We start from the raw sequence: 17,911 nt of genomic DNA on the forward strand, positions 1-17,911 counted from the left end.
GGACTTCGTCTTATGAAGACGAAATAAACCAAATTAGTTTGGTTCTAATTGGAGGTGTTTTAGTTATTATACCAAATTGTTTGGTTTTGAACCAAATTGGATCAACTTGGATTGATTTTGAACCAAACTTGAGTTAATTGACATATGAGTTTTGGGTATTGATCTAATGGATTGGGTTTTGGATTAGATCCAAACCTAATAAGATGTTGTATGAGATACAACATTAAAAGAGGAATGGACAGGTGAGATTGAAACTTAGTTTAATAACAACCATCCATCTAAACCCTACTTCTATCTTACCTCAATAAACCCATGTTCTACTGAAGTAAAAGTGAGTGGAAAAAAATCCTAACTAGCTGACCCTTTTCTCGCACCGCATTTCTCCTTCCAAATCGTGATTTAGGGGTTTTCTCCCATGGGTGCCGCTCTCCTCCCTTCCCCATCGCCTTCTCCCAATTGTGATTTTGTGAGCACCGCCTGACCTGCAAGTCTTGTTGATGGTAGGGAGGAGAGGGAAACCAAGCACTAACCACCGCTGCCCTTTTCCCGATCACCTTCTCCCGATCGCGTGGCTGCTCCTTCTCTTTCCCGATCAGCTTCTCCCAAGGACCAACCAGCATTGGACGCCAACAATTTGTCTTTCCTTGTGGATAGCAACCGAAGGAGAAAAAACCCCGATCAGAGCTCTTGTGAAGAGCCATCCTGTTGTCGGAGTCGTTGTTGGACCGTTAGAGTTGTTGTCAGAGTGCTAGGTTATTGCTGGAGCCGTTGCCAGGGTTTGTCACCAAGAGCTTATGAAGTTATCGGAGCTTATTCCATCTTCGCCGAAAAGGTTCTAGTCGTTTGTCCTTCACCAGTGGTCAAAGGTTGACCACCGAACGCTATATTAGGAATATGATTGTCGACGATAGTTAGAAAGCCTCAGAAAATAATTGCGACGTGTGTTTGTGTGTTTTCCGATATTATAGTTTTCTCTCGTATCGACCATAGTTGATCGTCAGTTAGTATCGAAAACAGTGACGTAACTCGTGACTTAGGAAGCTATCTAGACAAGAACTTGACGTTGATCATCGATAGAAATGGAGTTTTAAGTGAGTCGTTCAATTGATGTTACACCTGTTTCATGGTATCCATCAGGTATACTTAGAATAAATATTAATTTTAAAATTTTTAATTTTTAATTATGTCTTATACTTATTATATCCTGCATGCATATGTTGCAAATATTATAATAATTATTTATAATTATTAATTTTTCTTTTATTTTGCACGTTTATGAAAAAAAATGATAAATCCCAGTCATCTTATGCTCAACCTAACCGTCCCACGAAAATTCTACAAGAAACAAAGCGTACATAGTTTATGAAATGTATAAACACATGCGTCACATAGTTAGTTATGCTCACTTGACTTTCATTTTAATAGACCATGAAGTGAAATACCTTCCTCACTTTTAAAATATTAATTTGTAAAAAAAAATTAAATATTATTCGGTTAACTAGCGGCCAAAGCCATATATAATGTTTAATACATCAAGAAAACTAAAGTGAGATACAACACCCATGACAAACATGATGTAATAACACCCATAATTAAAAGAGAAAAAAAATAAAAATTAAACTGAAGTCTCCACAGAGAAGCAAAATCTCATTGCTCTGCTTCGTCGCCCACCTCGACGGCGGGCGGAGCGGGCGCCGGCACCGGGTACTTGAGCGTGAAGCACGAGTCGCAGAACATGTCGCCTTCCTCGCCAAATGCACCCTTCAAACTCTCCAACGAGAGAAATGCAAGCGAGTCGCAGCCGATTTCTTCCCTCAACTCGTCCGCTCCGAAGCGGCTGGAGATCAACTCCTCGGCTCTCGCCGTGTCGACGCCATAGTAGCAGGAGCCGACGATGGGCGGGCAGGCGATCCTCATGTGCACTTCGCGGGCTTTCCCCGCGTTTTTTATAAGCTGAACGATCTTGGAAGATGTTGTTCCCCGCACGATGGAGTCGTCGACGACGACGACGCTCTTTCCGGCGAGTATGCCCTCGATGGCGGAGAGCTTGAGCTTGACGGCGAGGTTGCGGTCTTCCTGGTTCGGCTCGATGAAGGAGCGGCCGACGTAGTGGGAGCGGATTAGGCCCTGCTTGAAGGGCACGCCGGAGGTCACCGAGTAGCCGAGGGCCGCGAAGAAGCCGGAATCCGGCACCGGAATCACAATGTCGGCTCCCGGGGCGGGCGATTCACGGGCGAGGGCCGCGCCGAAGTTGTAGCGGGAGGCGTGGACCGGGTGGCCGAAGATGATGGAGTTGGGGCGGCCGAAGTAGACGTGCTCGAAGACGCAGCTTTTGCGGGGTTTCTTGGTGAGCAGGCAGAAGGTGGTGATGGACATGTCGTGGACGTCGACGGCGATTACCTCGCCGGGGTTGACCTCGCGCACGTACTCGGCGCTGACTAGGTCTAGGGCGCAGGTTTCCGAAGCGAAGGCGACGGCGCCGTTAGGGCGGCGGCCCATGACGAGGGGGCGGAAGCCGTGGGGATCCCGGACGGCGATGAGCTTGTCTTCGGTGAGGAAGATGAGGGAGAAGGCACCGGCTATGGATTCGCAAGCATAGACGATGCGGGCTAGGAGGGTGCGGGCAGTGGAGGTGGCGATGAGATGGAGGATGACCTCGGTGTCCGATGAGGTGCTAAAGATGGATCCTTTCGCCTCGAGGTCGTGTCGGAGGGAGAGGTGGTTGACGATATTGCCGTTGTGGGCGACGGCGAGCGGGCCGAAGCCGTACCTGGCGACCAAGGGCTGGATGTTGGCGAGCTTGGAGGCTGCACCAGAGGTGGAATAGCGGTTGTGGCCAATGGCGGCGGAGCCAACAAGGGGAGCGAACTTGGAGGCATCAGAGAAAACCTGTGAGACGAGGCCGAGGCCGGTGACGGAGTTCAGGGTGACGCCGTCGGAGGAGACAATGCCAGCCCCTTCCTGCCCACGGTGCTGGAGGGCGTGGAGGCCCAGGTAGCACATCTGAGCCGCGTCCGGGTCTCCCATGATGCCGAAGACGCCGCACTCCTCGCGCGGCTTGTCGTCGGAGTCGAAGAGGGAAACCTCGGTGACGGAGGCGGAACAGGGAAGGCGGTGGGCGGGGCCTGAAGAGCGCAGAGTTCGAAGACGTCGGCGGAAACAGTTGGAAGATGGAACGGAGAGTCGGAATAAGGACGGAGGGAGGAGCCTTTTGATAAATCGTCTACAAAGAAGGAAGATTACAACAACGTGTGAACTGAATAAAAAAGAACACACGACTAATTTCTCTTCCAAATTTAGAAATAGATAAAAATCTAAAAGCCCTCCTTTCTATTTGAATTCTTGATATTTTAATATAAATTATAATTATTGTAATAATATTAAAAATACAGATAAATTTTAGGAATCCAAGTTTGGAGATGCTGATGTGAAGCCGTTAGGATGGTGAATTCTGTGACAATTCGAAGGTGAACGGAGACCATCAACAAACGTACGTATAGAAAAAAAAGGCGGAGCAATCGCGCCGAATCAACTAACTGGATTAGATTCCTCCGCCACGAGTCAAAACGTTGGCTTGTGAATTCAAAGATTCCATGGCTCTAATGTTCCAAGACTTTGTGGCTTCTACGCTAAGGTTTATTTATTTGAATTCAAAGACAGAAAAAAAAGAGGAAGAAAAAAATTATTTTAAGAATAAATGAATAATGGATTGGTGATTGGCCGGGACACTAAATAGGAGTCCACCGCCACAAGATAAAGCAGAGGCGGAGACGGCAGGTGGGTCGTGGATTAGTTAGTTAGTGCTCGAGCCATTCATTACGCCCGTCTACCAATGCCCGGAATCTTGTGGCTTGTGAGTCTTGTTAAGCCCCACTTTGGCGCTGCGTTTGACCAATTTATTTTTGCAACGCCATGTTTTTAGGGGTTTTCTTTCTTTTTGTAATATTATAATTCAACAGTTACAATATTTTATATGGGCAAGATTTTAAAGTGAGCTTTTTCCCTTAAAAAAGTGTAAAGAAGGAAAAGGTTAATGCTAGGGTCGGGTTACAGAGTTAGGGATGATGATTTTGGAATTGGATGGAATATTCGATAGCTAACTCAAGTGAAAGAGGGTGTTTAGGAATTTTTTTTGAATCCAATTACATAATCGAGTTATCGGGTACGAAGATTTGGGTATAAAGACAAACCGATAAAATCTTACCGGTATACACACGAGATTGATATCCTGCACATCTCCTTTTGCACGATCATCCACAACATAACATTCTCAGCGCCTAGTCTAAATGTCCGGAACTGTTTTGGACGTTTAAAATAGTATACACTGTCATTTTTAATTTTTTATATTTATTTATTTATTATTTAAGATTAAGCCATTTAAGATTTTTTTTCTTTAGAAATTGAATTATAGTATTAAATGTAAAAAAAATTTAAAATGAAAAAAATTTAGTTGCTCACAAGGTGTACCAAATTATTATTTCACACTTTTTATTTAGCACACACCTGGTGAGCAATTAAAATTTTTTATTTTAAATTTTTTTTATATTAATACTATAATCCAATGCTTATGCTTAAATTATAAAGAAAAAATTTTTAAATAGTTTAATCATAAGCCAAAAATAATAAATAACAATAATTAAATAAATATAAATGATACTATACACTATTCTAGATGGCCAAAATAGTTACGGACGTTCGGAATATTCAAAATATTCTATCGCAGATGGTCGTGCAAAAGAATATATATGAGAATGAGTATTCGATTATGAAGATAAAGATGAGAGTTAAATATCCAGAAAGAGAAATATGAGATCTGATCTATTGTTATCCTTAATGGGAGGTGATGCAATCCGAATTGTTATCCTTAATGGTTGTTGGATTTAAGAGCTAACCTATCGAATAATTCTAAACATAATTTATATATATTTAAAAATTAATTTTTAAAAATTTAAAAATTTAATCTTCTTGTTATTTCTTTAAATACTTTATTACTATATCACACCCATAAAAGTATTATCTTTCCTATTTATATTATCCAAAAGTCATCCCCTTTTTAAAAATTATTTAAAAAAAATTCATTTATAACGAGCTGCTCGGATTTCTCGTTCCAAACAATCAGCTTTTGAACGAGCATCTAGAGATAAATGAGAATAAAAGGGCTCGTTATTTTTGATGAAATCCGTTACCTTAACAGTTCGATTATTTGTGAAGAGGTAAATCGAAAAATTATAGTTGATCATGACGCAGGAGGATATTACCTACTTCGTCAGGATTCGAACCTTTGTCCTCTTCTGCAACTCTGCTGTAACCAACTCAACTATGTCCCGAGAACTAAAAAGGCTCGTTCGATGGTTGCTCTGAGGGAGCCCAATCCCTTTGTGTCACATGCGATGACCGACGGCTTGCTCCTTGGCGCAATTCCAATCCATGTGCTCGAACGGCGTCCATGACTGGTTGCCACTGCAAATAAGTCTTCAAGCATTAAACACTATCCGTTGTACATATACAAAGGAAATACAACCATTTTACCTCTTCTTCCTCTTATGGCGGCTTTATCTGCTGCATATGTACACTGTCTCAATACCAGGATACTACATGGAGCTTGGTGACTTGCTGCTCTTCCTCAACCCCTTGTGCTCACCGAATTTCCATAGAATTTTACCATGTCAAACTCCTGACTCATTCAGTGAACCTGCAATATGGTGAGCTCTGCATTCTGCAAGCTGATGATATAGTACTCGTGCATAGTGTGTAGGAGAAATCCAAATTGAAAACAAAAAATGTAATGAAGCTACTAGTCAAACAGTGATGACACTGGACTTGGGATGCAAAAGATGCAAGCAATTAACAGCACACAAACTATCTAAGAGCTGCGCTACAAGGATCAAACAATTTACAAAGACGGAAGCTACGATCCTAAATCCATGTTCATGTCCGAAGCAATTGTACTACTGTTAACTTCTTAAAAAAAGAAGTTAACCTACAGAGGAGAGACCTCTAACATTTACATCAGAGAAGCTTCTATTTTTGAAGCGTTCACTAGCTAATAACCTCGAACCTCATACATTAGATCGAAATCATGAATCAAATGTCATATCGGAAGATGTCAGTTAGGCACACTCCGGTGGCTAAGCAGAGACGAAGGACATGGCTCTCTTGAACTCCATTGATTTTTGAACAGATTCAGCGAAGTGAGTGCCTTGAGGAATCCAAAGACCACCTTGTTGAGGAAGAACTATGTTCTGATCTTTCCACTTACCATCACTGCTAGTTTCTGCAGACTTTGCTTCTTTCTTTTTCTTCACGAATTCAAAGAACTCTGCAACTTGCCGTGCATACCTAAAAATATGCAACAATGAGCTGATTAGACATGATATGGAATTCACATGTGATCTTGACGTGTTTTTGTACAATTTGATCGTCATATAGGTGTGTAACATACAGGATTTAAACAAATGGAGCAAATTGTACAATAACAAAAAATTTTAGCTGTTGAACATAAATCTTATGCGAGTTATCTTTCACAATCTGAAAACACAAGACCATCCAAGTGCTCCAACGAACCTTTGCTGCACAAGGCCATGGTACAAAATTCTCAAGCTAACCTACTTATCACTTATTCAATATGATGATTCAACACTCACCTGGGTGGGGTGAATCAAAATAATAACATTTCAATTTCTATGCAATTTCCCTAGATATGGACACACCAATTGCACGGCTCAATAAACACTAAATTATTCTTCATCTCAACAAACCAAAAGATATACTAATTGGGTCTCCCAAACAAAGCCTACAACAATATTTCAATCCCTAAACATCTGAGTCATAAAATTTTCATCTTAAAGTCCATTTGTTCTGCCAAAAATTGCTTCCAACTTACCGTTGTTTGGCTTCAATGTCCCTGTTAAAGTCAATGTCAGGTTCACAATCCAGAACCAGAGCTGGAACCTGCTGATTGATAAAACTGTTAAATATACTGAATCATTTTCTTTGTAGGAAAAGACAGTGTGAAAGTCACCTTCTGAATAGTTGGATGCATGTGATCGCCTTCCAAGAGGAAAACACGATCTCTTATTTCAGGATGCAGCGATTTATCCATCTGCAAAGGCAGCTGGCTGACTGACAATACACCATGGTTACCATGTTGTGAAGGGAACAGCCAGCTTTCATGTTTCTCATGTAGATCCTGCAAGTAGTCCAAGCTAACACCTAGTTCCTCTTCTCTCTTACGCATCTTCATTCTCTTGTGGCAGGTATCAGGGCTTGCTCTAAGATAAATGAACCCATCAGGAATTAGCCCTGGAAGACATGATACAACAGGATCAAACCATGAATCGTAGATGCTAATTTCCATCTCATTCATCCATTTTGCTTCATAAACAGCACGCACAAAGACCTGTGAATAGTGAAACCTAGTATCAATTCTTGAAGGAACAAGATGATAATCATTATATACACTAAAATTTGGTGTGTTAATGTCATTAATTTACCACGCAATTATTCTTACCATCCTATCAGTGAAGACACTTCTTTCCATCAGCCTGAGAGGCTTTATTCCACCAGCTGACTCTCTTTCTTGCATCATCCTCGTTACAAATACATAATTCTGAAAGGTGTAGGCATACCTCTGTGGTTCAGCATAAAAGGCATCCAATATATTGAAGTGGTCAGGACCAACATCCTGCCACTTGGCAATAGGTTCAGGAACTATTTCCACGAGATCACGAAGTTCAATTGTTTCATTAGCAATTCGTTGAAGGAAAGTAGTTTTCCCCACACTGATATTACCTTCAACACAAAAAGTAAGTCTATTATTCAGTCGAAGCCTCTCACTAGATTCAGTAGGACCATCTTTTAGCCCTTCTTCCACTTTTTCTTTGATAAAAGAGGTTATGCTCTCTGCATGGCTTTTATGGATGATACCTATGGAACTTTTCAGATATTCAACCATCTTCTGGCTGGATTTGTCAACAACCTGCATGACAGAAATATGGAAATCATAATAGAAAAGAAATTACCACAAATCCAATAAGAATTCAAGCATCAAAGGGTGCACATGTTCTGGAGAATGTGCTTATCTAGTTTTGCAGTAACATACAAGTTCATCCACAATATCATCCCAATCCAAACTGACATATCAGCCGTTTGAATTAAAGAAACACACTACAGTAATCCATATTACACAATATGCATGGTGCAAAAAACATCAATTTCCAAAGCATTTATCAACTGACAAAGTGGATTTGAACAATGGAATCATAGGGTACCACACCAAGTTTTCATCACATGAACTTCCTAGTTATAGTCATATGAAAAGTATGTGAACTCGTAAATATAAGAACCAAACTAACAACAAAGTTATCGTCTTAATAGTTCCGGAACCTTTTACTTCAAATGTAAACTTTGTTTTGGGTGAGTCCACGATAACAGACATCAAAAACAAGTAGAAACGCTAAAGTTTGCCAAAGGAATTTAGGTTAAGCACCTTATCTACATAAAGTTGTTTGAGCTGATCAACGCCTTCAAAACCCTTATCCACCAGCTTTCTCAGATTTCGTGGCCCAACCCCAGGAATCGCTAACAGCTCTACGCTACGTGCTGAGGGAGCATTCAAAGAACCACCACCTCTAACCCGTCTCTTCTCCTCTCGCTCTCCTATCCCCAGAAAAGATACTTCCTCCCCACCCACAACCCCGCCTTCCTCCTGCTCATCCACTTCAGAGCTCTCTTCATCAACCAAATCCTCCAAGTCCCCATCTTTCTCCTGGCTCTTCAACGCTTCGACCGCCCTGAAACCCCTTCCCCAACCCCCACGCAATCCGTGAGCCGAAGCCGACATTCCACCTTGCCGGAAGCGACCGGGTCCATTTTCTGGGAAGCCAGAAGCCGGGGCCGGATTCCTGCACGGAAGAAGGCTCCGGTCGGGAGTGGAAGCGCATCTGGAAGAAGGGAGACGGAGGGACAGCATCGGAGAGAGGCGGCGGACTCGGGCAGCAGCTGTCTCAAGCCAGCCGGGGGTTCGACGCCAGAGCTTGTGCATAGCTTCTTGCTCTGTGACTACAGTACATGAAGAATCGTAAGACGACAAAGCGAATGGAGGGAGGGAGGGAGGGAGAGGAGAGTGGTGTAGGGTTTTGGGCGGCAGGTGGAAATTAGGGTTTATAGAATCTTGATCATCTGCAGGATAAAAAGGGATCCACGGCGACGTCGATATCACGAGGTGCCACAGCGACAGAGTAGGCCAAAAATGGACAAGCAGGAGTCAACAAGGTAACGGCCGTTAGCCAGCCTCATTTCTAATCCCACTATTATGAATTAATATATAAAATTAACTTTGAAAATTACTATGTTTTTTCTAAGTTTTGCCCATGCGGCGGACACAAAGAGGGACAAGGCCGTCATGGGCGCCTCAATTTTTAAAAAAAATTATTAAAATATTCTTAAAATTTTAATTAATAAAATAAATTATTTTTAAAAAAATAAAAAATTATAAATTTTTTCTTTCCAATGCTTTTTGCCAATATATGTTTTTTTACTCTTCTCAAAAAAAAAAAATTCTTCTCCTCCGTAAAGGTATCTGTTCCGGCTCCTTGCCGACGATAGCCACAACACCAGGCAATAGGAGGCCGCGTCAGCCCGTGCTTCCACGTTGAGGAGGGAGGCCCTGAGGAGACAACAACTGAACGCACGGGTTATGTTAGTGAGAGCCCTAGAGCCAATCATATGATGATTGTTGTATGGACTCATTGTATCATATTTCTATTTATAACGACATTTTATTTGTGGTTATTATACTTACTTGTATTGGTGCCAAATATCGATAGTGAGATGATATAGAGAACACTACTCTAAAACATTCCTAGTCAAGTATTAACATTCAGGGACAATGTTAATGCGTAGAGACTAGCATGTAGGTCAACATGATGACTTGATCTCACAAGTCATGGATATGAGATATCAAGTTGACACATGGGTATGCATTGGAGAATGTATACTGAATGACCCGCCATGAGAAAGTATCATGGATCGTTATATGAGTGTCATATACTTTCTCATGTGGCTATTAGTATGACTATTAGTCCTTAGACCTGAAGTCACCATGGTTCCCAACATAAGGAGTTATATACTTTGGCTTCGTCAAACGTCACCCGTAACTGGGTGGACTATAAAGGCGATTACTGGGTATGTAACAAATTATGTGGTGGGATGTGAGTGATGTAGATGGGATCTATCCCTCCTATATGACGGGAGTGATATCTTAGTTCTTGATAGAGTGAGACCACTAAAGTGCATGACCATGCCCAAATGAGTCAACATGAGATGTTGAGCTCGTTTGATTGGAGTGAGTCTACTTGGAGTTCAAGATATAGATTGATTAGAGGATGACACGGTCTATGCCTCGGTTTAATCAATCATGATATCAAGGATAGAAGGACATTGTCACATATTGTGAAGAGTCACAATTAGTAGTCACAATGGTGATGTTGGATCTCAACATTCTTGTAACTTGGGTAGCAATGATGTGTTGCTAGATACCTCTCATTGCTTATGTCCCTAAATGGGTTTAGGGGCATTGCCAACGTTACAAGAACCTATAGGGTCACACTCAAAGGGCAATTGGGTGGAGATTAGGTTCATATGATGAACCAAGAGGATTAGATTCATGTGATGAATCAAATTGGGTTAAGTGTAATCCAAATTAGACTAGAGAAGTTGATTTGATCAACCTTGGAGATTAGAAGTCAAGTTTGACTTGACTTGAGAAGGAAGACATTATGGTCAAGTTTGACTTGACTTGAGGGTCAAGTTTGACTTGACTTTGTGCCATGTCATCATCCATGTTGACTTGACTTTATGCCATGTCATCATCCATGTTGACTTGACTTATGCCACCTCATGGTCAATGCTTGACTTGACCAATTGACCTTGAGTTGAGGTGGCATAAGTGATGGCCAATAGAGAGGCTCCACATCATCAAAGTGCCACCTCATGGGAGGTTACAAATGAGGTTTGTAACTCATGGAGGTTTAAGGTTTTTTAATGGGATTAAATTGCCTTGAATTGCCTTGATGGGGCCCACCACAAGAGGATGAAAAATAGAGTTTTCATTCACTTTTGGCACTTAACGTTGAATGAAAAAAAGTGTGTTTTTTTTCCCCAACGTGAACTCTCTTTTCTCCTTCTCTCTTGAGTTTTTCTCTCCATCTCCCTCTCCTCTAGTGTTAGCCAAAACTCCCTAAGGTGCTAGCACACTTTGAGTTTTGGTTCTCCACCTATTGTCCGAGTGGATACGTATAGAGGAGCGGCACTTGACGCTCTCGAGATCCGGCACCATTTGGACGAGCGGGATACGCGAAGGGCACGCACCGAGGGTAATGGTTCTTACACTCTTAGATCTAGAGTAGATCTTGTAGTAGAAAACATGTATGTGCTTATTTTTCATTTTCGCACGGATCCGGTGGCTTGGGGCTTCGGGGTTTCCGCACGCAAAAAGCGGTTTTTGCGGCCCGAAAAACCCAACAATCGAATAGCGACGGAATTGGTCCGTCGCTATTTCTGTTATTTTTTGTAGTGCATAGTCGATCCTGCAAAAAATAACACGCGTGAAAAGGCTCACCGAGAGTTACCCCAATGAGATCCCTTCGATGTCTAAATCATCATGGAGTCCCAAAAGGGTATATAATAGAAAAATGAAATGGAATAAAAGTAAATGAGATTAGATAAATATCTCTTTAGAGAGTCCTCTCCTTTTACCTTGTATAGAGAGAAGCATGCAATGCGCCTTATGGAGAGAAGTCTAAGGGACACATCTCTTTAAATGATACTCTTGTAACTACCATGTTCTTTCATATTGATAACAGTTGTGGTCCTTGAGGCCATGGTGCCGCGGTAGGACATCCGGGTTGTCACCCAGGCACCTGCGGTTTGATCCCCAACTACGACGTATTTGCAGGAATTTTTCTCCAAATGGGGGTCACAATCAAAGGATGTTGGGCATTTGGGTTGACCGTTACGTGCGCTTTATCATCTTCTTTCATATTGATAACAGTTGTGTCCTTTCATGTGTTAGGAGGTTAGGAAGTCCAGAGATCGATATATCGAATCGGCTTGACTTATTGGAGACTATTGAAATGTAACGTTGAATTTATATTGACTAAGTTCTAGATCATACCACACAACTCCTATGTTAATCGGGAACTACCACATGCCCCGTTGTCTCCACCCTATCATATAATACTATTATTAAAAGAGCTATTTTTTATTATTGTTATTGTAAATGAACAATTCTTTTACATAGAACTCCTGAGATATTAGATATTTTAAATAAAAAATAATAATTGGTGGAAATAATATAAAAAAAGAGTATTAAAAGTGGTTAAAATTTAACGAGGTCCTCAGATTTTAATAAATACTAAAGAGACCTTCCCTGTTAAAAATTATGTCACTTCGCACTTTCTAAAATCTCTATGTGATTTTTTTCTTCATTAATCGCATACATATGAAGTCTCAATTTATATATAAATAATAGAAATTTCAATTTTTTATTCATATGTATTATATGAATTTTTATACTAAACTTTTATTAACATCATACGAATCTAAATTTTATGAAATTTATTTTTTCAATTTTGAGAAATTAAAGTTTGTTTTTGGAATCTATAAAATTAGTGTTAAGATTTTATAAAAAAACATTTTCATATATTTTCATTTTATTAAATTCAATTTTAATATCCAGAATTTTCTAATAAAATTTAAAATCTGAATACAAATAAAATTTGAAAATTTTAAACTTATATTTAAATTTAGTTATCATGAAAAAAACTATAAATTAGAAGTCCAATTTATAGACTACCCAAACACAATGCGTTCTTGAAACTACTTGTGATGGTCTATTTTTATTGTCAATTATATTTCACACTAACTTCAACAAATGGTAAAATCTGCCACCCAGCGATCTCATACGGTCGGTCCTACGACTCTTTATGAAGAAGATAAATCAAAAAGCTATAGTTGACCACTACAGGAGGGCATATGTTTCACACTAACACTTGCAGTAAACTCATTGTTGTGTCATCTAATGAGATTCTCTTAGGCTCTCAACAAGACTAAGGTACAAAGAATATTAAAGCAAGCCCCCAAGCACACTACAGAGATAATGCGTTCAATAGATTACTCAAGTGCTCACGATTCAAATCTCAACTATGTGCACTATAAATATTTTCCTCCGATGGAATAAAAAAATCTACAACATTAATTGCTGGATGAATAGTTGCTCGTGCTTTTAGATTTATTCGATGGATGAATAAGGGGAAGGCAGCCCATTTCATTAGTTGAGCTCGAATGTAATTTTATAATTTATAATTTTTTGTCATCCCAAGAAGTTCTAGGATTTATATTTGGCTCCTATTCAAATTTAGGGTTTATGTCATTTAAAGTTAATGCAATCGTCTTATTATTAGAGCTCTAGAAAGATAGTTCGTATGTAGATGTTGTTTTCGGTTCGAATTGGTACATCAATTCATACTACTCAAATTTCAAATACGAATGATACGGTCCGAATCTCCCTCTCCGTGGTTCCGGACCTTCTATGTAGCCGCACCACCTATTTTGGATTCACATTGGTAGAGTCTCCAAGTCTTTGCTCCTCTGATCTACAAATCAGCACTCGTCAATGGGGGTCGGTGTCGCTGGTGTGACCCCTCCGATGGTTAAGTCAACATAATACTGAAAAAGAGATTGTCTTCCTCGAAGGGAAGGGCTTAAATCGAAAGCAATGAGAGTGTCTTCCACTGCGAAGGGCTTCAACTAGGGTGTAGAGAAGAAGAACAGTGCTAAAGTAAGTCAAACACTGCTTTGACTGGAATCTACTCACAGCGAGTGAGCCCAATGGTAATTACCTTCTCTCTGATTGGTTCTTTCACCTTATATAGATAAGGAGCTCCTTTCCACGTGGACTTCTCCATACCTTGGCCATCAACTCATGTGTGGGTTGAAGTCAACCCCCAGCATGGACAGAAGTATGATTGGTGTCCTCGCCTTTCTAAGACAACCTCTGATATGTCTGATAAATACTGGATTGAGAGTCTATGATTGACCTCTCCTCACTGTACAAGGCCCTCTGTCTGATGACAACCTGTTCCCTGACACCACTAATGTCATCTCCCTTGGTCAACCTTGGCTTTGCCCATGCTTAGACCATTGCTTGCTGCTTGACTCCTGATTCTAGAAAGGTTAGCATAAAGGATTGAGTAAAGTTCCCAGAAGGATTAGAGTCCAAGGGAGATATCTATGAGTGAGGATAGTCTCGTAGCCTGAGCAATGTGCTAAGGACGTTCCTATGGCAGGGATGCTCTTGCATAAGCAAAGTAGTTAGATTGGTCGAAGTCTAAGAGAGATATTTGTGAGTGGGGATATTTTCTATTTGGGCTCAATGGACATTTTTTCCATATCAATCAATTAGATTTTGGTCTAGTTATTTAGAGGCAAACAAAATAAAGTCATGTTGCAACCTTGTAAAATCTCTTAAAAAGTTTTGAGCAGGTGTTCTTAAAACTCATTCGTATGTGGATCTATCACTCAAAACAAAGTTAAAGGTTTTAACTCAAGCTTTTTGATAATCTTTTACATTGACGTGTGGGAACAGGTGGTGAAGATGCTCACCTGAACACCCCTCTATATCAATTTCATAGTGATTGGAAGGGAGTAAATCATATTGACCGAGCGATCTTTTTAGGTAGGAGAGATTTTATTCCGCAAGAGATTGTTCTTTCGGGGATTCGATCCTGATGCATGGTGATGTAGGAAGAGTCGAAGTTCAATGGATCATAACTTTTGACTCAGATATTAAAACGAGACGCGGTTGGTTTTTAATCGAAGCTTTTTAGAGATCTATATTTATTATGAGCTTACTAGTAACTGATCACTTTCGGACCCATCAGACATCGTTTGGTATTTATTTTAGAGACTCTCAATATATTTTTTACTATTTATAGTAATTTTTTATTTTTTATAATTTAAGGGTATTTTTGACTTTTACAAGTTAAGTTTTATTTAGGGCTATTTATACGCCAGTTTAGTTGTTTTTGATAGATTTTTTGATTATTGAATAATTTTTAAAAAAAAAAAAAACCTAAAGACAATGATGACTTCTCTTCGTTTCGATGTCAGATTATTACTTTCATATGATAATCTATCACTCGAGTACCAACTCGACTATATCCGTAGAAGTAATCTTTTACATTCACGTAAGAATGACAAGAGGTTTGTCTCACTACCTCTATGAATAGTGGATTCATCGCAAAGGCGGTGTACACCATATTAAATAATCATGTTAGCATTGATTGTTTCATACTCTTGATACAAATAAATAACACACGCACCTTTAACTATTTTCTTGTTTGTGTTTGTACGAGGAATTTCAAATTAGGCGATCGAACACAGTGAAGTGTTTGATTTTGAAAATAGTCGATCGATCGAGCCACATGGGTTGACTAATCGCACCAAACAAGTCGACTACTAATTGTACGTCGAGCGCATTAAAATAAATATCTTAGTCCATCTCATCTATTTCATTTCGCGGCCTCAAGTCCAAAAACTTAAAATAGAAGACAAGATATTGATGATGATAACGACAATGATAATTATAAAGGATTTAATTCGACCACTTTAATAATCCTATAAATCAAATAAAAATCAGAATTTCTTTTCTTATTTTAGCTGAAAAACTGAATTGTGGAGGAGTCGCACTAACAAATCGCTGTTGAGTGATTAAACTCTCGCCACGATTTTTCATCTACCCTCTTAATTATTTGGCACAAATCTGTGTGTGTGTGCCATTCAATCAGCTAGCTATACTTAATGCCTGATGTTGAAACATCAAATCCATGCTTCTCGTTTCATCCATACCAATAATTGGAGGATGATTAATTAAAAGACGATCCCACTCGAGACAGTACTGAAAAACTGTCATAGGCTTTCTGATCAGCTCATTGAGTTTGTAATTCAGGTAAAAGAAAAACCAAAGGGTGATCAGCGAGGTCGAAGAGTGTATGTGAAGCCCTTCATTCATTCATTATGTGTGTTGTTTGTCCTCATGCACTTGAATGCAGATTGGCAAGTGCCAGCCACCATGAACAAGCTGGGGAAGAAAGGGAAACACCACCTGCATCATGCGAAATGAAGCACTGCACAGCTAGCGCAGGTAACTTGTTCTTTGGGTCAGGGAAGCATGCTTGCAATTATTGCACTCGCTTGCATGATTGCAGTTGAATTCAATACGATGAAATAAAATCACTAGACGATCTTGTTCTTTGGTAACTTGCAGAGGGAAATGATGTGGTCATGGAGGTTGACAGTAAGCCAAAATTTCAACCGTCAAATCATGGCGGTGTCCCATTTGTATGATGAAGAATCATGCATTTGTAAATTCAAAAGACATGAAAAAAAAAAATTTTATTTTCAATGAGATGATTTTAAAGATCAACATCCTAAAAATATATATAAATTATATATTTTGAATTTATCAATAGATCTCTAAAATTATATAGGAGCTTCATCCCTTAATTACATTGAAAGAACTATTCAATGTCTAAGACATAAGGACAACTTTCGGTCATCAATGATTGATCATTTTTGTCTTGATAATTATGGATTCACTATTAACATTCGATCATTTCAGATCGATATATTAATGTATTGATTACACATTTGAGCAAGTAGCAAAAAGAAGATTTGGATAGCAAAAGTTGATTGATTTACTTGGGCAAATTTTATCTAGATTGGTCTGACATTCGATGTGCGCAGGTCGTGTTTGCATATGAATCACCTAGATTCAGTATAATTAGACTCTGAATTTTCATCCTCCTCGCGGGTCCATGTGTGAGACAGAGTCTAGCCCCATACATATTTACAACTTTAATGATTGTGATTCAATATAAACCAATATTCAAACCACTCATCTCCCAATATGAAATTAAACTCCCTCAACTATAGGAGTCCCTTTCCATCCACTCTCATATTTCCATTCACATTTTCAACAATCTCCCATATGAATGAAAATATAATATGTGATAACATTCAGTAATTGAGTTCAATATATGACAAATAGATCTTACTCTTTGAATATTTCCTTGGGAAGACATATTTGTTTACTACTTGACTAGTAGATGTGATATCCTTGAACTGTTCGGTCGTATGTGTAAGTATTGACATATCTCATCAAGAACTCTTCCTAATATAATTCAGTTCTCATAGGTGTTCGTTCTTGGCCATGAACACACATGATTCTGTGAGATATTCTAAAAATTGTGTCTTTCAATTTTCTTCAAAGCGGTCGCACTTCCTTCTCACATGGGTAATCTTTTAAGAGTAATCTACATTACTCCATTGGATCATTAAAAATCGTATTAACCTCCGATTATCATTGGTCCATTGAGTAGTTCCCCCACGATGATCTATTTAGTTGGAGCAGTTAGGTTGTCCCATTGAACTTGGTTCTTGAGATCTTTAGTCAGCATAGGTTGAGTTTCATTTGCATCAACATATTCCACATATATGCATCAATCTCATTCCTCATGATGAGCTTGCAACTAACTCTCTATTTAACCATTTAGTTAAAGACTGGTCAGATTATCCTTTGATTTTAGATAGTCAACTGAGATAACTCCTGTTAAGAGTAATTATCTAATGATATTGTGTCTACGATATATATGTCTAGACTTACCATTATATATATGGCTCTGTGCCTGTTCAATTGTGGATTTACTATTGCAATGTATGCAAATTACTGGTACATGTTTCGCCATCTAGGAATATCTTCTAAGAATTACTGTAGTTATTCAACCTCTTCACCATATTTATCAAGGGCTACAAATTCAAATTCTATCATGGATCTAATTATTACGATTTA

The 17,911-nt window shown here is 39.4% G+C and overlaps 2 protein-coding genes across 2 annotated transcripts; both read right to left on the reverse strand.

Moving 5' to 3' along the window:
* Window positions 1–1,647: 1,647 nt before the first annotated feature.
* Window positions 1,648–5,746, reverse strand: LOC141844789 (amidophosphoribosyltransferase, chloroplastic-like). The gene is made up of 3 exons (XM_074732787.1): window positions 5,693–5,746; window positions 5,386–5,450; window positions 1,648–3,223 (listed from the first exon to the last, which is right to left on the reverse strand). Exons 1-3 carry the CDS (start codon window positions 5,744–5,746, stop codon window positions 1,648–1,650), a joined length of 1,695 nt encoding a protein of 564 aa, XP_074588888.1.
* Window positions 5,747–5,839: 93 nt separating this feature from the next.
* Window positions 5,840–9,126, reverse strand: LOC141845153 (uncharacterized). The gene is made up of 5 exons (XM_074733202.1): window positions 8,489–9,126; window positions 7,511–7,978; window positions 7,022–7,399; window positions 6,884–6,951; window positions 5,840–6,339 (listed from the first exon to the last, which is right to left on the reverse strand). Exons 1-5 carry the CDS (start codon window positions 9,041–9,043, stop codon window positions 6,129–6,131), a joined length of 1,680 nt encoding a protein of 559 aa, XP_074589303.1. The 5' UTR covers window positions 9,044–9,126; the 3' UTR covers window positions 5,840–6,128.
* Between the last annotated feature and the right edge of the window lie 8,785 nt (window positions 9,127–17,911).

Source organism: Curcuma longa, chromosome 14 (assembly GCF_044706935.1).
Source record: "Curcuma longa cultivar G26 ecotype Majalengka, Jawa Barat chromosome 14, ITB_CL_G26_1.1, whole genome shotgun sequence".
In the NCBI taxonomy this organism is placed as follows: Eukaryota; Viridiplantae; Streptophyta; class Magnoliopsida; order Zingiberales; family Zingiberaceae; genus Curcuma; species Curcuma longa.